The 22,029-nt window shown below is 38.4% G+C and overlaps 1 protein-coding gene across 4 annotated transcripts in view; it reads right to left on the reverse strand.

The window, feature by feature from the left end:
- Window positions 1-22,029, reverse strand: part of INVS (inversin) — a 229,991-nt gene that overhangs the window by 62,963 nt on the left and 144,999 nt on the right. For all 4 annotated transcript variants that reach the window (XM_020995530.2, XM_020995531.2, XM_020995533.2 and 1 more), the window contains one exon: window positions 11,693-11,802. In XM_020995530.2, the coding sequence (XP_020851189.1) occupies window positions 11,693-11,802 (110 nt within the window). The remainder of the gene's footprint in view (window positions 1-11,692; window positions 11,803-22,029) is intronic.

Raw genomic sequence — 22,029 nt, forward strand, 5'->3', positions numbered from 1 at the left:
CTCACAACAGCTACGTGGTTACATTTATCAAGGGATCTTATATGATTTTAACTTATCCATGATGGCCTCCATAATGGAGAGGAATCTTTAAAATTATATTTTGCTCTATCAAATCAAATGCCCTTTTCAGGTATGATCAACAACAACAAAAAAATACGTTCACAAGCATAGTTTCTTTACCTTTCAGTCAATTGTGTGATTGTAAAGGATATGGACTTTTGAAGAAAACAGTTGTATAATGTAATATTAACATAATGATATAATAGTATAAATAACATTTATATAATAAATTATTTATCTCAGTTGTAGAGGAAGGATAATTTTTTAAATTCACAAACAGAAGGGATTATTCAGTACAAGACAGATGTGCATGATGGCGTGAAATAAATAATAATGGCTAACATTTACTTAGTACTTTAAAGTTTGCTAAGTGCTTCATACATACCATTTCATCTGATATTTATAATAACCTTGAGAGGTAGGGGCTATTATTCTACTCATTATACAGATGAAGAAACCGAGGCTGAGAGAAGTTAAATGACTTTTTGAGGGTCATACATCTAGTAAATTTTTGAGGCAGCATTTAAACTCACACAGTTCTTCCTGACTGAAAGTCCAATACCAGATCACTTAGCTGCCACTAAAACTGCTTCATGTGAAAAAAACTACCACCAGATAATTTAAAGAAATAATAGATTGGAAAAATTTATGACACATATGATCAATTAAAAAATTGTCATTTTAAATATGCAAGTTATCATTAAAAAGTCACAGTGGTAATTCTCAGCCCATAATGAGTAAGTGGTCAAAGGATATGAATAATTTTCAAAGGATGAAATAGAAATTAACAGTTATTTGAAAAAATACCCAAATTTACCAATAATCAAAGAGATGCAAATTAAAACACCTTTAAAGTTGCCACCACATATCTATGAAATGGACACGGATAATTAAAGTACCAAAATTCAGGGCTGGTGAGGTTGTGGAGGAACAGGTATAATCATCCATTACTACTAGAATTTCAAACTTGTAAAATGTTTTTGGGTGAGCAATCTGGCAGGACATAATAGGATTTTAAAAAAATAATCTTATCATGTGACCTATAAGTCATGGTTCATTAATATGATGGAAAATAATGCAGTTAAGTACTGACATGTATGAGGATCACAAAGAAAACTGGAAAAATCTACATGAAATAATACAAAGTGAAAACAAAGAACCAAAAGAGTGGGATATGCACTAACTAAAATCACATAAGATGAAAAGTTAATGAGAATGAATAATCAAAAAAATCCTGATGAGGATGAAACTGAAAATTTATTATGATATTTTCTGTACTGGAATGAATTAAGTCAAATGTAATTAGTTACAAAGCAAGTTTGGCTGGTTGTATTGATGTTTGATGTTAATCTTTTAACAAAATATTTAAAAATGAGGTAGTCTACTGCATAAAATTGTTTGCAAAAGCCTACTTCTCATATTTCCATTAGTTGTGTGTTTAGATAATTCTCAAAAAGATTTTATAAAGATGGAAGATAGGAATAAGAGTTGATAGTTAATGATACCACCTTTTGGGGGAACATTAAAATTATTATTATTATTATAAAAGTAATTATACATAATTAATAAAATATTAATATTTTCTCTGTTTTCCCCCCATTCTTGTGGTATTTGGCAAAATTCTCTTTCCATGCTTTTTAGATTGTTTTATCTCCTATCTAGTTTTCTTTAGTGTGTCCTTGGTCTAGTCTGGCTTCTTTCCTTGATTTCATTGTATTTTGTGCTATTTCTATCTATTCTTCAAGGCTGAGGTATCAAGAGATCAAATGAGGTAGTTTCATTGGCACTGGTGATAAAAATAGATAACTATGGAAATACTGACAAATTTGCTCCACTTTACATCTATTTGTTCTCTTACTAGCTTTATCTATGAGTGCTCTTGACATGCTGTGACTTAAATTGGCCTCACACAAAGCTGTCTACAGACTTGTGATTGCTTCCACCACCTTTTTATAAGGTAATACTGCTCATAATTTCTGACATCCTCTCTGTAGCGTTTTATAAGCAAATTCTTATTTTAAACTGTGTTGCTGGTATGTATCAAAAAAACATGTTGACTGGTTAATTGATTAGCTAAAATCTCTCTCCCCTCCTTCATAAGGGGATCAAACATTTGCTGGCTGATGCACTTCCTGGGTTCTTTCAGGCTGTTTATTGTGGTGACTGATTCCTCAGGAAATTATGTCTCCTTTTATTTCCATTTTTTGGGGTCTAACTCTGATGCGCCAGGTTGATACTGTTGTCCTGCATGCAACAGCTATCTATATCTTTGTTTCTGGTTTGACATTGTTCTAACTGGTGAAAAGTCTAACTGCATATAGACAGCTGAAATTATTGCCACACCAGTTACCAATTACTTTAATTAAATAGCAGTTGATTTCCTGTTTGGTGGTGCTATTTAGTGCTTCCTGTGTTCAGTACTTTTTGAATGTCTTCGAAGAAAGTATAGATACGAAGCCTCTGTTGATCTGGATGTGTTTTCTGAGAAGACTTATCCAGATCATCCTTCATTTAATTCCATTCTCTTAAGTTCTAGATTATAATCGATCAGTGTCCTTGGATAATTTCCTTTTGAGTTCCCTTCCTGCTCACATGGATTGAGCCAGGAAATCATGAATGTTATTTTATAATAAATTGAAATGCTAGGCTATATCTTAGCCCAGACGAGGTAGTCACAATCAACCCAGGAGGCAAAATTGCTAGAAAATTTGAGCAATCATGAAACCTCCAAGTCATAAAAGGCAAATGCCTGTATCTTCTTTGACAGTTTTCATCCCCCTTAGTGGGGACAGAGAACAAAAGTGACCAGGGAAGCACAAGGAGCTATCCAGAGACAGCAGCAGGGAGAAGCATTAATTAGTTCTGATTAGAAAATTTGACTTAGGCTGAGGAAACAGCTTCTGTTTGTAGTAGGTTGGGGCAGCAATGATTGTACTTCTGCCCTTGCCTTCATTTCTTATCCTTTCATAAAATACATCGTTCAGTTGTTTTTCAGTCATATCCTACTCTTTGTGACCACATTTGGAGTTTTCTTGGCAAAGATCCTAGAGCAGTTTGCCACTTCCTTCTCCAGCCCATTTTACAGATGAGGAAACTGAGGCAAATAGTTAAGTGACTTGCCCAGGGTCACACTGATAGACATGTCTGACGCCAGATTTGAACTCAGAAAGATGAGTCTTCCTGACTCCAGGCCCCATACTTTATCCACTGCCATCTAGCTGCCCCTTTATAAAATATAACTGATATTGAGGACAGATCAACTGGTCTATTGTTATTGGGGACATGTTAATGGGTTGTTTGACAATGGGGGAAACATACTAGACAAGGGCTCATAAACTGGTCCCTGGTCCCTCAGGGTTACCCCTAGAATCCTGACAGGAGATGTAGCTAGCCATGCCCTAGGGACATGACCTCTCAATATATGTAGAATTTGGGAAAGTGAGCCTTAGAGCCTATTAATACACCTTCATGATTTCCAAATTACAGACCAGTTAACTTACTGGACAGTCATTCAAAATTTTACCAGTTGTCTCTTCTGCATATACTGCAAGACTAGGTTTCTCAAAACAATATTTTGGATGACTATAAGAAAATTCAGGCCCAGCTACTCTACTGTTAATCATTGTTCTAGCCTCCTCCATCTCAACAAGTAATCCAGGCCGCACAATTTAAGAGTATCACAACATTTGTTTATGTATCAGGAACCTTTTATAAGTCAAACAGAACTGTAATCCACATCCTAGACCAGGAGGGGAACCTGTGGCCTTGAGGCCACGTGAGGTCCTCTAGGTCCTCAAGTGTGGCCCCTGAATTCAAACTTCAATTTGTTCTGTGAAGTTTGGATTCAGTCAAAGAGCCACACTTGAGGACCCAGAAGGCCACATCTGCCCTCAAGGCCATAGGTTCCCTACCCCGTTCCAGACTGTTAATGCCTTTTTTTTGGTTAGTGAGGCAATCGTGGTTAAGTGATTTGTCTAAAGTCACACAGCTATTAAGTGTCAAGTTTCTGAGGCTGCATTTGAATTCAGTTCCTCTTGACTGCATGGCTGGTGCTCTATCAACTGGTCCACCTAGCTGCCCCTGTTAATGCTTTAGATGAGTCTTTATTAACCTCTTACAACTCTATTTGGAATAGGCAGGAATTAAATGAAGCAATCTGCATCTTAAATGTAAAACAGAGCTGCTGGTACAATGGGTAGAGGGTTGGACTTGGAGAACAGAAGCCCTGGGTTAATAGGTACCAAATGAAAAAAAATTTTTTTTTCTTAATCTCTAGAGCAAGAGTGTGAGGTATTATATGTAAAAGAAATTACCTTCCCCCACCAAATCCTGCCTTTAATACTCATTAGCTGTGTGACCCTGTGCAAATCACATAAAGTGTTGAGCTACATGGCCTCTAATGTCACTTTCAGCTCCAAATCTAAAATCCTATGAATTAAACAGAGAAATGAGAACAAAGAATGCATACAAAATCTCTGCCATAAGAAGGAAGAACATCAAATTATTATGTAAGGATTATGTGTGTCAAGGTTTGAAAAAGTACGTAAACTACTTGTAATCTTTGAATTCTGCTTACTCAGGTATACACAACAAGTGAATGGCTCCCTTAATAAAGAAATTTGTTGCAGACTATGGGATTTTTGTCCCTAATCAACAGAATAACTAACCATGATTCTAGAACACTCAAGATGAGACACACTACACTTCTCTAGACAGACAGCTGATGGATTTATGGACTGAGGATGCACACACACACACATACACACACATACACAGAGTTCTTGCTTTACATAGGTGGATCATTCTATATGCCTCTATGTTTTTACATAATGCAAATTTGCCCCCATCTACCTGCTTCACGTAGCCTCTATAACAAAGGCGTACATAAAATAAAACCTTTACACAAGTCATAAAATGTAGACATATTAAATACTGCTCCTTGATAATAAACAGAATTATAAAATGAAAGGTAAAGTTAATGATAAAGAATGCACAGTACTGTACAGTATAGGTGTGAAGTATGTTCTCCTGATTCTGCTCATTTTGCTCTTTATTATTTCATGCAAGTCTTTCCATGTCTAAGATCAGTGAATTCATCATTTCTTAGAGCACAGTGGTATTCCACCACAATCATATACTGCAACTTGTTCAGCCATTCCCCAACTGATGGGCATCCCAGCAATTTCCAGTTCTTTGCCACCACAAAGAGAGCTGCCATAAACATTTTAGAACATATAGGTTCTTTTCATTTTTCTCTCATCATCTTTGGAAACAGACCTAGCAGTGGTATTGTCCCCACTCACTGTACCAGCTTTTATTCACTGGTGGTTGGTTGTATAACTCTTTTTAATGATGCTATTGAGAGATGTTTAGACAGTGGCCCTCTTTTTTCCCTCGTGTATCTGATGATAACAAACAATATTATGCTTTAGAATTTTCCACATAAAGTCAAATTTGCATAATGCTCATTTTTAGGTAAAGTGAGAATACATAGTATACACATATGCACACGTATATTTGACATGACCAATATATAAGTTTATTTTGCTTAACTAAGCATATTTGTTACTACAGTTTTGTTTTTCTCTCTCTTTCAGTGGGGGCAAGGGGAAGGCGAAAGGGAGAAAAGGTGAATTTTCATTAACTGAAAAATATAAAATTTAATTGAAAAAATTAGAGCTGTCCCAAAGAGTAATGAACTGCCTTAGGAGTGAGTTCCTTATCATTGGAGGTCACCAAATGGAGATTTAGAGGATTCCTACTTTATTTATTTATTTTTGGAAATTGGGGTTAAGTGACTTGCCCAGGGTCACACAGCTAGTAAGTGTCAAGTGTTTGATCTGAGGCTGGATTTGAACTCAGGTACTCCTGACTTCAGGGCCGTTGCTCTATCCACTGTGCCACCTAGCTGTCCAATGGAGTTCTACTTTAGAAATGAGAACCTATGCCGTGTCAGAATGAGAATAGAAGCCTTATTTATAACAGGTTCTAGGTTAGAGCCTGTGCCCTTTGTTTCATTTAGGCCAGAGGTGCCCAACATATTAGAGCATCATGACAGAAAAACTCCAGAGTATCACCAAACCAGATTAAAATGCAATTGAGAAACATTAAACACAAATACAATAGAATATAAAAAATGCTAATATGTAGGTTTTTTTGAGTTAATATGTGCCCCTAGATATGCATCAATTAGGGAATGACTGAACAAGTTGTAGTATATGAATTTAATGGGATACCATTGTGCTATAAAAAATGATGAGCAGGGGCAGCTAGGTGGCGCAGTGGATACAGCACCATCCCTGGATTCAGGAGGACCTGAGTTCAAATTTGACCTCAGACACATAACACTTACCAGCTGTGTGACCTTGGGCAAGTCACTTTACCCCACTGCATAACACCCCCCCAAAAAAAAATGATGAGCAGGATGCTCTCAGAAAAACCTGGAAAGACTTACATGAACTGATGCAAAGTGAAGTGAGCAGAACTAGAACATTGCACACAGTAACAGCAACATTGTACAATGATCAACTGTGAATGATTTAGCTATTCTCAGCAATACAATGATCTAAGACAACTCTGAAAGACTTATAATGAAAAATGCCATCCATCTCCAGAGAAGGAACTCATGGAGTCTGAATGCAGATCAAAGCATACTTTTCCATAATTTTTTTCTCATGTTTCACAACATGACTAAAGTGGAAATATGTTTTGCGTGACTGCTCATGTATAACTTATATCAAATTGCTTGCCTTTTCAATGCGGGGCCTGGGGGGAGGAGGGGAGGAGCACAGGGAGGGAGAGAAACTGGAACTCAAAATAAAAAAATGTAAAAAATTGTTTTTTACATGTAATTGGGGAAAAATAAAATATTAAATCATTGGAAAAAATAATATGGGCCCCTATGGATTGTTATGTATAGTTCAGTATCCTCCATTCCTATTTGATACTTTTAATTTAGACATCTGAGTTCTGATTTTTATTCATAAATATCTAATTTGGCATTATATCTAACTGTTGAACTACCTCAAATCCTTTTGGAAGTAGGCTTGGCATAAATCCTAAATAAATAAAGTAAATAAAATAAAAGGTAAATAAAAAAGTAGTTTCAAGTATTCAAAGTAAGTCTTGTAAAAAAAATGTGTGTGTAAATGCTTGTTATTCCAAACGTAATCTTCCTTACTTTTTGGATTCAATTCAGTTGAACACATTTTATTAAGTTCCTACTTGGTATAATCTGTACCTTAGCAAGATTTTACTTGATAACATATTCTATAAGTGGTTATCTAACCTTTACTTGAAGATCTTGGGAGAGGAGAAATAGACTTCATTACCTCCTGAGGCTACACAAATTCAACTATTGTTATTGTTCTGGTTCTTAGGAAATTTGGTGGCAGATTGTCTGAAAACTTGGTAGATCTTCTCTGCAGAATTTATATGATGGCATGATTGAAATTTACAAAGTCTGAAAAGGCGTGGGGGGGGGGCTGCCAAGGTGAATAGAGCACTGGATCTGGAGTCAGGAAGACAGTACAAATCCAGCCTCCAACACTAACTAACTGTGTGACTCTGGCCAAATCACTTAACCTCTTTCAGCCACAGATTCCTCATCTGTAAAATGGGGATAAAAATAATAGGGCCCACCTTCCAGGGTTATTTTGAAGATAAAATGAGATAATATTCGTAAAGCACTATACAAATGATAGCTATTGTTATTTTCATTAAATTAAAAAGGATACACAGTGGGACTCCTCTCACCAGTGTTGTATATATGCTGCTTTTATAAGGAAAAAAAATCACATAAATCACCCTTGCAATTTCACAGAATTTCAAAGTTCAAAAGCTAACTTTGATGGCTAGCTCACCATTAACCACCAAAGATGGCACAAAACATAACATTCCACACCATAGTCACAACTAATAATGATTTTCTTTGTCATTTTTTAATGGCAAAACAGTCAAATGCCTGCATACTGATTTGCACACCTTTTTATGCCCTATTCCCTAGCTTTCTGGAGAATAGCTGGAGAATATGACTCACTCAAGTGACCTGAAGATGTAAGTATAGATAAACCTCCTGAGGTCCTTTGGGGTGGGGGAATGCCTTCATCTGGAAAGACTTTAAGAATTCATTGAACCTCAAGGAGAAGAGAATGCATCCCCATGGTCACTCAGGGGAAGCAACCCCAATGTGCACAGTAGTGAGTGAAAATGCTTCTTTTCTTTCCACATCCAAGAAAGTTATTGTTCACATCTTCCTTGTCGTGGTTTGTCCTTTGTTCTCAAAGAGGACCATGACTTCAGAAAGGTCATACCATGACATGCAAGTGAAAGGGGAAGGCTGTGGGAAGCGATAGGGAGGGCTGTGCAAAGTCATCAGCCTCACTTTCTCCTCTGGAGCCATCTGGGTCCAGTGGCGAGATATAGATCAGGATGCCTGGAGATGACCCTGGATGCAGTGGGAGACCTTGACCTTTTTAAGCCAAGGTGTTTAACAGGTCTCAGTTTGACTGAAGCAATGCCTCATTTAGTGATTAGGAAGGGTAAGAAATGAGGCAGAGTGGCCTCCATTACCTAGTTAAAAAAAATCAGGGGCAGCTAGATGGTGCAGTGGATAGAGCACCAGCCCTGGAGTCAGGAGGACCTGAGTTGAAATCCAGCCTCAGACACATGATACTCACTAGCTGTGTGACTCTGGGCAAGTCACTTAACCCCAATTGTTTCACCAAAAACAAAAAACAAAAAACAACAATCTGGGAGGGGAAGACCCTTAGGGTTTCTGGCCAAAATAGAAACAGTTGCTATTTACATTCATTCTCAGACAATCAGGGCCCCAACAATGATCAAGTGGAGCTTGGCCTGGGACCTAGTTATATAGTCAATATATAGTTATATATATAGTCATATAGTTATATAGTCATGTAGTCAATGAGAGCTTGAGTAATGTGGGTTGAAGTCATGGTCCTTAAGGAAAAAAATTAAGGGGCAGGTAGGTGGCGAAGTGGATAGAGCACTGGCTCTGGATTCAGAAGGACCTGAGTTCAAATCCGACCTCAGACACATAACACTTACTAGCTGTGTGACCCTGGGCAAGTCACTTAACCTCATTGCCAAAACAAAAACAAAAAAAAGGAAAAAGAAATCTAGGCCATAAAGCCCTAGATCCCTAGATATCTTGCAAAGTTTCTTATTAAAATTTATATTCCTTTTGGCAGGTAAAGGTGTGATACTCTATATGTAGACAGAGGGAAAGGAAAGGGAGTGGAGGGGAAGAAGGAAGGAGAGAGGGAACTAGGGAGGGAGAAGAAAGGAGGAAGGAAAGAAGTTAGGAAAAAAGGAAGAACATCTTCCTAGGTAAAAAGTGAAAGGAAAAGTAGGCTGTTTAACTAGAAAGAGAGTTTTCTATTATTTACAAAGTTGTGAAGCCTGATAATTGAAAAACTGAGTATTAGAGTTGAGAGAAAGCTGGAAAGGTAAACAAAAGTAGGAAGGCTCTTTGAGAAGTGAAAAACTGAGAGAACTAAAATGATGATGTATAGCTTAAATTCCTTACAATGAGAAACAAAAAGAATGAATGCAATAGTAAGGCAATCACCATCAGGGAAACTGCTGCTCTTTATTTAAATTTCCAGGTGTGAGTCTTAAAAACCAGAAAGCAAGTTTGCAAATGATTGAAAGGGCTTCTGTGAATCAGTTTTCTACCAAATCAAACTGTAAATACCTAATGTCAATCCTTACCTTTCCTTTGGGGAAGGGCTGAAAAGAATGTGGCTGCAATTACACACAGAAAGTATCAGGAGAAAGCTGGGTTGGATTTATTGGAAAAATGACAGAGCAGCTACCTTTTATGTATTTTATGTGCTGGTAAGAAATATATTGGGTTTTCTTGACCACAAACATCTAAAGATGTCCTATGTTTTCTTTAATACTTAAATGCATCCCCGGCTAGATCATATTTGCTGATGGTTATTTAGAAATACAATATTCTATCTCTTTTCATCCTCATAATCATAAAAATGGTTGACTATTTCAAAATTCTCTGACTTGATTCCAGTGGGGAGGAATAAACATAATTCTTTTTCTTCGGAGTCATATCTTCAGAGGCTTTACAATATTGGCCTTTGGGATATGATTTTTTTTTTAAAGCCCACTTTATGGGGGAGAGATTTTGCCTAAGTGGGGAGTGAGCACAGCAAGGACATTTCTGGGGATCAAGAGCAAGGCCAAATTTTGACAAAATCAAATGCATACCACTTAGCTTCTTACTAATTGCTCATTTTTGTTATTTTCCGTGCCCCTCTACCCAGAGATCTCATCAGTTGGGCACATTTTACAAATGATAAAAGTTTAATTGTGGGTTGATGGGCATTTTTCAAACCAGGGGATGTAAACCCTAGATGGGTTAAAAGAGTTCAAGGGAGTCAAAGAGATTCAAGCTGTGGTGCTCAAAAAATGTGCACCATGATTAGAAAATCAAGTCTCCAGTGGGCATATTATCCCAAACAAATCTCCCTTTATTGACAGCACCTACAATACTCTGCTTAATTACTTGCTTTGTCGGGGGAAAAGAGGTGGGCTCCTCATCCTACTGACAGCATCTGCTCTGCTTAATTACAGGCTTTGTCTCCCTCCAGGGCTGGGGCTGCATTTCCTCTTACTCTGCAGCACAGCTGGGAAGACCTTTGAAACACAAACGATTAAGGAGTCCCAGGTCAAGGGAAGGTCTGAAGCAGGGCAACTCTGCTAGGTCTGGCACGGACAGAAAGCAGCCTACCCACCCCCAGGGGAACAGGGAACAGGGAGAAAACGAGCAGGAGGCAAAGCACAGAAATGGCCTGATTGTTCATGTTCTTCCAGAGTAGACCTACAATCATGGCAGGGCTTCATTATCTGTGTTTGCAGTTTTTCCAGAACACACCCACGTGCAGAGGTTAAGCATGGAAACACACCCAAAGCCAAAGATAAAAATGTTGTATTATTCATCATTTTGGGGTACCTATGTTTCTCTTCCCCTCTCTTAGTATGGATAGTCATGAATTGATTCTATTTTGTTTCCTATAATTTGTCCTATTCACTTACCAAGACACTCTGACAAGTTTTTCAATTAATGTTTACAAGTTTCTGATCTATAAAAAATAAACTATAAATAATACATGTATATATGATTATATATTATACAATAAATACAAAATATAAATAAATATACTGGTTGAAGCTGACAAATTCAAAATAACAAAGAAAAACTGTAAGTGTAACACATACAGTTTATGGCCTCACAAAAAAGGAGGGTGCTATTCTCCACGGCTACCACAGTTCAGCTCACCTATTTTATGTATAGGATGTATATTACAAGAGGTGAGAAAATTTACTTCCTTCCCTTCTTTGCAAAGGGGAGGGGATCTTTCTGTCTGTAACATCATATATGCTATTGCATTCATTTGTGGTGTTGGTTTTTCGCTGAACAGCTACTTTCAGCCCCACCTTCCCCTCCCCCCCCCAACTCTGGACCCTTCTCAATTGTGAATTCTCTGTTCCAAGGAATAGCTCTCTAGGTAGAGGAGAGGTATACATTTGGGGAATAATGGTGATTTAAAAATAAAAGATTGCAATAATTGTTGTGAAGAATATATCTTACCGCAAAATTACTCTGAGATGCATAATGGAGTGGTGTTGCTCCTTGGCTATCAGATGGAATGGTTCCCAACTTGTTTCTTTCCAAAAGAAGATGGACAATTTGCGCATGACCTAAAAATGTAAAAAAAAAAAAGACATGGCTGTCATAACAGGACAGTTAGATTCAATGAATACATACATATATACATAACAGATTCCAAAATGGTTTGTTTTAAAAAGTGACTTGTTGAAAAATCAAGATTCTCATGTTTAATGTCATAGTCTTTAAAATATCTAGATGTCGTAGGTTTTTTTTTTCATTTTAATAGATTTCAAATTATCTCGATTTGGGAAAAAAAGTTAAATATGCATATTGGTTCAAATGTATACTTCACTCCCCCCCCCCCCAATTTGGCTTATACAAAAACCTGAGCACAGCCTGTAATTACACTCTTAGTAAGAGAAGGATGACAAAGTAACCAAGACAACAATGTGAACAAGAGGGAGAGAATAGTGATGATAAAAATGTACAAGCCATCTTTATTTGAATTGGAAGAGATGTGGGAAAAACTTGCATGGTAGTTTTTTTTAATAAGATCATTTTGTTTCATTTATATAATTTCCTTTCTTTTTAAAGTGAGCTCATTTTTAGGGGTATAGTTTATATTCAGACCTATATTTGAACCAGTATAGTAAATCTCTAATATTTAAGGTAGCTGTTTCAAAGAATATCATTAAGGAGAGGCAAATTGAAATTCTGTACTAAAGCTAGGGTTGTTAGATGAGCCAAGAAAACGTAGCACAAGTTTAAACAGAGATGGGATTTTATATGTGCTCTTAGAGTTAGGACTGGACCAGTACAGAAGGTGTCAGCATTTGACTCCTGATCTGAAGAATAGCTAGCCTTCACATAGTATATGAAAGAACAGTAGTAATTTATTACTGTGGAAAAGCTATATGGAAATTTTTATAATTCATTTTCTGGTAGTCTTCCAACTGTGTTTTTGCAGGAATGAAAGGATAAAGCTAAGTCTTGTTAGCTTCTTTCCTTAATATTCTGGTAAAAGGTTTAAATCCTATAAAACATGAAAGAATTTCTTATTACTTCCCTAGTTTTCCAACATAATTAAAATGAGATACTTGGAAAAGTAACATTAGAAACATGCAGGAAAATGTATTACTTGGGAATGTTCTGTTGATGAAATAGGTCTTGTGAGAAATGTAAAATAACAGAATTAAAGTTGAGGAAAATCTCATTTTTGTATTGTGAAAGTCTTAGATTTTAAAATAAAATTTAACTTAAATTTTAGGAGCTGTAAATATTGAGAGACAGGATGGCTTAGTAGGAAAGGTCTAGATTCAGAGTCAAGAAAGATGTGATATCGAGTCCTAGATCAACTATTTAGCAGCCATGTGGCCGAGCCTGAGCCAGGAGAAATGGAGATAACGTATTGCACTCTCTGCATCAGAAGGATGTCATGATGAGAATACAAGATAGTATTCTTAAAGAGCTATATAAATTTGACTTGTTATTGAGGCTGAATTCATTAATACATACCATACCAGCATGGTTTCTAATTGATTAATCTCCTATCATTCTTTACTATTTTATATTGAGAGAATCAGACTAAAAGTTGCACGGTTCTCCAAAAGTGATCCAGTCCAATGCCTATTTGAGCACAGGCTAACAAAATGACATATATTTAAACACTTCACCAACACATGGATGCCTACTTCATTAGGTAGCTAATTCCCTTTCTGGATGGCTCTAACTGTGCTTTATATTGAGCCCCATCACTTCCTTTTTGGTAACTTTCACTCACGGGTCCTATCTCTGCCCTTCGTGGCCAAGCACAATAAATCTAAACCCATTTCTATCTGACAACTCTAAATAATTGGAAAGAGTGACCACCTCCCTCCTATATCTTTTCTTCTCAATTCCTTCAAATGATTCCTGCACACCATTCTGGTCATTCTCCTTTGGATATACTCCATGTTATCAATACCTCTCCTTAATTATGGTGGATAAAATTCTTTGGATCCAACAACAGTCAGACCCTATGCAATAAATATTTGTTAAGTGTCTATTATGTATTTAGGAGACACTGAAGATGCAAAGATTAACCAACAAGCACGTTTAAACTACTTTCTATTTGTCTAGCCCTGTGCTTGGCAGATACCCTGCCCTCAAGAACCTTACAACAAAATAACTATCACCTCCTTTGTTTGAGACTATACTTATGTCAATGGCCTGAGTTTTTATTAGCTCCCATTTTACATTGCTAACTTCCAGGGGTCTTTAAAATCTAAGGTCTTTTTCACATAAATTGTGTTGCAACTTCCCCCACTCCCACTTTTTTCCCCTCCCCAGACCCTCTCCAAATTTGTACTCGTGAGGCTGATTTTTTAAAACTTAAATAAAGAACTTTATAGGTATCTCTACTAAATGTCATTATCATTGGTCCATAATATTAGATAGCTTCCCAATTTCATTTTGGATCTTTGCTTTGATACCTATCCCAGCTTTAAATCACTGACAGACTTAATATGGATGCCCTCCATTTCTTCATCCTGATGGGGTGCTTATGTTTGGGTGCTTGTACTTGGACCCCAATTTCTCCCTAGCCTCAGAAACGCTGTCCCTGACAGTTTCTCCCCAACCCAAGGACCCTGTGCTTAGCAATTACTCATGAGTGGGCCCCAGCAAGACCCTTATCTCTCTCCCTGGTGCAGTTCCAAACAGCACCTGAAGGATTTATTAGTTTAAACTGGCTTTGCACTGGGTCACAAAGACATTCTTACCCACTACTATACTATCCTACCACCCTACCACATTATCTACATCCTGGGCTCCTCATTAACTGTATTCTAGACTTAAGACATATGTATACTCCCTACATCTATCTTGTTGAACAAGACATTGATTGGTGGCAGACTGGACAACTCTCAGTTACCCTGAACTTTAGGTGACTTAGTGATGTAGCAGGCCTAAAACCACACCTCCATGTGGCCCCCCTTGTGGGCTTTTCCTAGTGAACTCTGGGTAAAATGCCTGCGCAGTAGGTACAAGAAGTGCATGTTTTTTTTAGAACTGACCACTCCTTAACTACTTCCTAATCCCACCCTGAATCCCCTAATTAGCATATTTGGCACATGTTTTATTGTATTTTATCCTATATAAACTTTAACTGTACCTCTCCAAGGTTGCAGGATCCTTTAAGAATCCTTGCCCACTGAAAAGCGTAACAATAAACTTTTCCACCTTGACTTAAAGAATGATTGAGTCAGTGAATTCATTCCAGACGACCCATCCTGTAATTCAGTCTTTGAGGAGTCACAACCTCTCAACCTCTCAGCCTGCAACAATGCCAGTCACTGTTAAAATTTAGTACAGAATGGGGTCAGTGGCAAAAAAGTCCTGAAGTATTCCACATTGATAGTAATTAATGCTTTTTAGAGCTAGACACTTTAAAACAGTATAAATCTCCCCAAGTCTACTTTCATTCATCCCACATTCCTCCATTTGGTTCACAAGAATATCATGAGAGACATGTCAATCAGATGCTGCTGATTGGTCCCCATGGTCCCTGGCAAGAGGGATGGAGCAAGGTTGTGTCTAAGATGAATGGTAACTGATCAGGAAGAGGGCTCCACCTTTCTCCATTTGGTTCACAAGAATATTATGAGAGATGTGTCAGTCAGAAGCTCCTGATTGGTCCCCATGGTCCTTGGAAAGAGAGATGGGGCAAAGCTGTGTCTAAGATGACTGGTAACTGATCAGAAAAGAGAGTCCACTTAACAGACTTTAAAAAGAGCTGTAACTTCTATTCTCATTCTTCTTCTCTCTGAGCATGATTCTTGGGACTCTGCGAATGTCTTAAGCTTAGGATGTGTTGAATGCCTTGTTGATTTCTATGTAGTTTCCATCAATTCCCAGATTTAGCAGTCTAGAAGCCTTAACCAAAAGTAAGCATAAAATAACATTTAAATGGCTAATAGTTGGTGACCAACATTCAAAGATGTTAATATCATAGTAAAATTTCACAATAATTTCAAGGAAGGTAAGTTTAAATTAGAATAATGGGTCACTGGCCAATAAACCCAGTATTTGTGAGCATGTACAGGATGCTCAACTGATATAATCTTCAGGTGGACTTTTGAGTGTGTGGAGACATTTTATAATTGGCTCCAGCCTTCTAACCATATGAAGAACCTCATTGAATTGGCTGACCATTAGGAATTGGGGTTATATACCAGAACCCGATTCTTCTTTTGGTGTAGGTTCTCCTTGACTGGAAACATTTCCAAAAGAGATAATGCCAAGAGGAGAGCCCACCTCACCTAAAGCAGAGCTGTGGGTTGAGAATAATTGCTTTGCCTCATAATTTGTTCTTTTATTTTAGATGGAAGTCTTTCATTTTAGGTAGCTGCCTGGGAGTGAAGCCCAGCTGGGGTTCTGAAGTCAGCCTATCCAGCACCAATGCCCAGAAGAGTCAGGGGCAGCCTTCTAGCTCTAGACCATTGGTAGGTGAGATAGGGACTTATCTAGCAGCCCATGCCACATTTGAATCTGGACTTAGTAGGACCAAATCTATGTAGAAACTATGTTAAGTCTTAGCTCACTCACCCATTATAAGTGCCAATTGACATTAACTAATTAAATGGAGCTGGGGTGTTAATCCCTGGTAGCTAACAGTAGAACACACAGGAATAGGGGTCTAAGACAGTAACATTAGAGAAAAAAAACCCTCCCATCCCCTCAGGGGCGCCCTTAAGAATGCTAAAGGGATGCAGCCTTACTTAAAAAGTTAAAGTGAGCTCATAATACTCAAGGTGCCAGAATAGCTGCCATCTTTAGTGGGCATCATAATCCTCTTTACACTAGTTATTTGCTTCATAAATATTTTCTAGCACATGATTACATAATCTGAAGATAATATAAAGGTAGACTTCAACCCAGCCCTGGATGAATTTTTATTATTTTCAAATTTGTTGACTCTCAACTAAATAAGCTTTTCTTCTCTTTTGCTTTTCAGGCTTTTCTCAGAAACCTCATGATAGCTCCACTGGATCCAGATATACTTGTTACCATATTAAAACAAATTTTGGCTGAAGGTAAGTGGTGCAGTGGATAGAGTACTTGATCTGGAGTCAGGAAGATCTCTTAGAATTTGGTTTCAGACACTCACTGCGTAAATCTGTATCTCTCTGTCTCTCTCAGCCTCATTCTTTTCTTTTTCTTTTTTTTCTTTTATTAATTTATTTTGATTCATCAATAATCACTTTCATATGCTGTTGAGTTTAAAAAGCCTCATTCTTTGTCTGAAAAATGGACATAGTAATCGCACCAACCTCCCAGGGTTATTATGAAGATAAAATACAATAATATATTTAAAGCTCTTTGCAAACCTTAGGGAGCTGTATCAATACTGTATGTTATATTCACTTATATAATTTGTTGGTTTAGAAAGTGTGTATAAAAAAGGAAGTAGATTATGGGAGTATTTGGGGTTTTGGTGTAGGCCACTCCCAGTGATCCTCTTTAAATTTGGAAATCCTTCCTCTTTCCCCTTTTTCCAACCCCAGTACAACACAGCAGTCAGCGGCAAAGATAACTTGGAACTTAAGCTGCTCCCATTTCTCCTTTTTATCAGCAATTCCTTTCTGGGGGTAATGTCACAAACAAAAGGGTAGGTGAGTAATTATTGATCTACCAGGAGTGGCAAAGATATTTTGTGACAAAAGAAAAAGCTACTCACACCCTAACGAAACAAACACAAAGATTCTCAATATTTTAAAAGGGGAAATCAGTTTTGGTTAATAGTATTCACACCACGTAGACAAGGGATATTTAAAGAACAACAGTAGTTGATGTATTTCCATCCACCAGGTGGCACCATAGTGCTCAATGTGGTAGGTCTGGAGTCAGGAAAACCCAGTTCAAATTTGACCTCAGCTGCTTACTAACTGTGTGACCCTGGGCAAGTCACTTAACCTCTGTCTGCCTCAGTTTCCTCAACTATAAAATGGGATGATAATAATAGCACCTACCTCCCAGGGCTGTTGTGAGGATCACATGAGATAAAAATTATAAAGCACTTAGCACAGTACCTGGCACACAGTAGACACTTAATAAATGCTTGTTTCCATTCCTCCTAGTATTCCAATTCAAGTGCAATGGGGTAATCAAGGGAACCCCCCCCTCCAATCTGCTGGACCGGGGCACTTCTCATGGAACTGAACTTGTCCCCTTGCTCCCTTTTTTGTGTGTGGGGGGGTCCTATGCTCTGGACTTTTGTTAAAAGACATTCAGGATTGGTCTCCATCGTCCCTAGCAAGGACAGGGAATTCTGTGTCTAAGATGACTGGCAACTGAGCAGGAAGAGGGGGCCGCTCAGTTGACTTTAAAAAGAGAAACAATTTTCACACTCACTCTTCCCTTCTCAGAGCATGACTCTTGGGACTCTGCAAGCTGGCAATTAGATTTCCAGTGACTGAGGGGGATCTCTCCCTTCTCCTTTTCCCTAGTAGCCAGCTTGTGGCTGGCAAGCTCCCCAGCAGCAGCAACTCCAGAGGCTCCCTGATGGTTTCTTTGGCATCTTTCTTCTTGCTTTATCTTCTTCCTCCTTCTTAACCCAATCTCCTGCCTCCCAGGAAGTCTGTCCCAAGTCAGATATCCAAGGCTGTAAGAGCTTGGGTATTCTGGGGAAAACGCCTGACCAGCAGGAAGCTCTCTGGCTCTCTGCTCCCCCATGCTCATTGGACAGGGCTCAGAAGACAAGTTATAGCAGTAAAGATACGCACCACAGTTCTTAGCAAGGGAATCTTCCTGCTCTTCTAACACTGTTTGAAAATCCTGTTTTTAGAGGTAGCATTGAAGATTTAGTTCTTTTCATATTTTGGGATAAAATTTCCCTCTAATAGAAAGTAAGCTTAAGGGCAGGGACTATTTGGGTTTTGTCTTTGTATCTCCAACACCTAGCATAGTGCCTGGTATCTAGAAAGTGTTTAATAAATATGTAATGTTCAATCGAGTTGAACAAAGACTTAGGGACCTCTGGTCCAGGGGAAGGATCTCTGGACTTTGTTCAAAGTTATACAGCTCCTCATAAGGATAGGCCAAGGGAAGTGGGAAAGAAGAAATAAGTTCTAGTGTTCTGTGCTTCTTGGTTAATTTAACTTTTTGTCTACCCCAAGAAGACAAAGCACATTTTATTTCATGCGAAAATGTTCCCCAACTAAACTTGTTCATTCTCCTTTTGTAGATCAGAAAATTGAGGTCCAGAGGGATTAAATGGGTAGTGAGTGGCTAATGGAAGATCTGAATCCAGTTGCTTTGGCTCTGTCCAGGGTGCCACATTGTGACTCTGAGACTTACACAGGGTTCCTTAGGTAGCAAGTGGTTAAGTGAGGATTTGAATCCAGTTCCTCTGACTCTGATCAGGGCCTCCAAGACACTCAAAGTTACTAAGGTGCCTTTGGGGACAGGCAGGGTTAGGCTTTCAAAGCAAAAGAAAACAAGCTTTTAACTTAAAAGCAATTGTTTATTTTTCCATTAGACTGTAAGCTCCCTGAGGGCAGGGACTGTCTTTCTTTTTCTTCTTAGTACAGTGCCTGGCACATAGTAGGTACTTAATGTTTATTGAATTGAATCTTAATCTTTTTCTTCCAAAAAGGTGAGAGAAATAATCTAGGTAATTTTCCTCAGCTGCATCTCAGCAGAAGAAAAGGACATTTTAAAGGCAGTGACCCATGCAGTTTGTGCCTCTCAGGATTCCCTCTTGTCCTACAAATGCTACCCAAAGTTACCAAAACTTTGGGAAAAAATATTTTCTCCCCCAAAATATACTGACGGAAAGAAAGTTTAAGTGGTAGATGTCAGGCAAATCATTATAGTTCTCTAGTGCCTCAGTTTCCTCATTTGTGACATGAAAAGGCTTGTATAAAATAACTTCTAAGGTAATTTCCAGCTCTGTGAATTTGTGGCTTTCCAAAAGTTACACACATACTAGTATTGACAAGGAATCTGGAACTTCACTGGTTGGCGTTTATAGCCTTATCTCCTCAGTTAAAGGACTGAAGTATCTTTAAAGTGGGACACACTCCTGCTTTGTGAGAATCCTGAAGATAATGCTTACAGAACTTCCATATAGTGTCTAAACAAACACTCTTCATTTGTCAGGAATGCCTGCAGATGGAGGACGCCAAGCCTAGCCAGGGTCTGGGGAGGTTGGCTTTAATTTAGCTTGTGATGGATGCCTTTTGAAAAGCAGAGGCTCAGACGACAAGCTTGCACTCTCTGGCAGACAAGGATGCTTTATCACTGCTGCCTGACTCTTACTCATAGAAGACAGATGTTTACAAGTTGTAATCATCATTGGGAACTTCCACTGCCATCTAAATAACAACAACAGAATTCAAAATTTTTTCTGCTTTTATTCTATTAATGCTAGTCTCTGACCCTGGAATGAAATTACCTGTAAAACAGCCATTCTAGAGTCAACAAATGCAAGGATGTTCTGCCTGGGGATTAATAATAGCTTGTATTTATATATTTCTTTAAGCCTGGCCAAGTGCTTTACTTACATTTTGTCATATGGCCCTCATGACAACTTTGTTTGGTAGATGCCATAGTTGTCACTGATAAGGAAAATGAGGCCAAGAAGTTAAATGACTTCTGCAAGTCACACAACTTCTAAATGTCTGTGGGAGGAGTCAAACCTGGGTCTCCCAGGTTCTGACCATAACACTCCATTCACCATGTATACTGCCTCTAATTCATTAATATCTTTCGAGTTAGAAGTCTCCCACCTAGAAAGTTACCAACAAGGCTGCCAATGTTTTATTGCCTCAATACACAGAAAGCCAAAAAAAATCTGAAAGAAAAAAAAAAGAAACCACTATCGCCACCCAAGGAGCTATGCTTAACCTTAGTGCTCTACTAAGAGCTGGTATCTACCAAATTTATCATGGTGGTCAGAGTCTGGTTGGGACCTGTTACCCTGCCTTCCTACCACAGAGGAAAGTTTGTGATATTCTATTGAAAACTGAGTCTATTTTGTTGCTTCTATTTCCATGGAAAATCAACAAAAGATTCTGTGTTGTTCTATTTCCCCAAGGGGAAAGCATTCTTATCAATTATTTGGGGTTTATTTTAATGTGAACTTATAGTCTTGCTTCTTGTCCACAAGGTTATGATAAAGGAAACAAACAGAATGCAAGCAAAAGAAAAGGAATAAGTAAATAGTCAGAAGGTATTATCCTTGGCAACTATGCATGAGATTACATGACATAAATCGGTGGTTTCAGAACCGGTTCCCAGGAAACATGACTTGTAGGAATGAGGACAAGTTGTTCAGCAGAGGCAAAACACCTAAAATGGATCTGAAGTCTGCATTTCCAGTGCAGGGAACAGTTACAGGTCAGGAGGCTGGTGGCACTAGAGAAACAGTCTGTCCTGATAGCATGGTTGGTTAAGAGAAACAAGATTCAAAATGATTTGGTTAAATCGTATTTGCGAGCCAAAACCAACAAGATGAAATTTAACACAGAAGAAAAACTCAGCATTTAAGGTTTGAAATAGTGAATTATATAACAGGATGGGAGAAACTGGGAGCCCTTTATATGGAAAAAAAACGGGACAGAAGTTCAGTTAGTCACAAGCTCAATAAGCAACGAAGCATGGCGACAACTACAGGAAAAAAATGAAATAATAGTACACTATGTAATAATTCCACTGCATTCTGTGTTGGTCAAACCACAGTTGGAATACTGCATCTGGTTCTGGCATCACCTTTCAAGAAGTTTCCAAAGCAAGGAAACCAAGATGTTGAGAAATCTTGACATCCTGTCATTAACCAGTATGGCACAGTGGTAGGAGCTTGGGGGTGGGAGGGTGCAACAGACTTTGGTTCAAGTCTGGTTCCACAACTTGTCTGCTATGTGTTCTTGGATGGCTCCCCTCATCTTCACATCCTATCATTCATGTACCTTCTGCCATCATCTCCTCTTCCACTCCTGCCTCGAATGATGAAGGGGCCTTCCTCCTTACCAAGGACAACCCCTCTACCTGCTCAAGCGATCCCATTCCATTTTCCAACAGACTTCCCTCTGTCATTCCCACTCTATCACTTATTTTCAATCTCTCCCCGACCTTCTGGCTCATTTTCTGCCTACAATCATGCCCACTGCCCTCACTTGAGCCTTCTATCACCACTGACTGTTGTCCTGTATCTCTTCTGTCCTCTGTAGCTAAACTTGAAAAATTGTTGCTCAGTTGTGTCCGATTCTTCATGATCCCATAGACCACAGCACAGCAGGGTCTTCTATCCTCCACTATCTCTCAAAGTCTGCTCCGGT

The sequence above is a fragment of the Phascolarctos cinereus genome, unplaced genomic scaffold (genome assembly GCF_003287225.1).
Source record: "Phascolarctos cinereus isolate Bilbo 61053 unplaced genomic scaffold, phaCin_HiC Scaffold_4;HRSCAF=312, whole genome shotgun sequence".
NCBI classification, from domain to species: Eukaryota; Metazoa; Chordata; class Mammalia; order Diprotodontia; family Phascolarctidae; genus Phascolarctos; species Phascolarctos cinereus.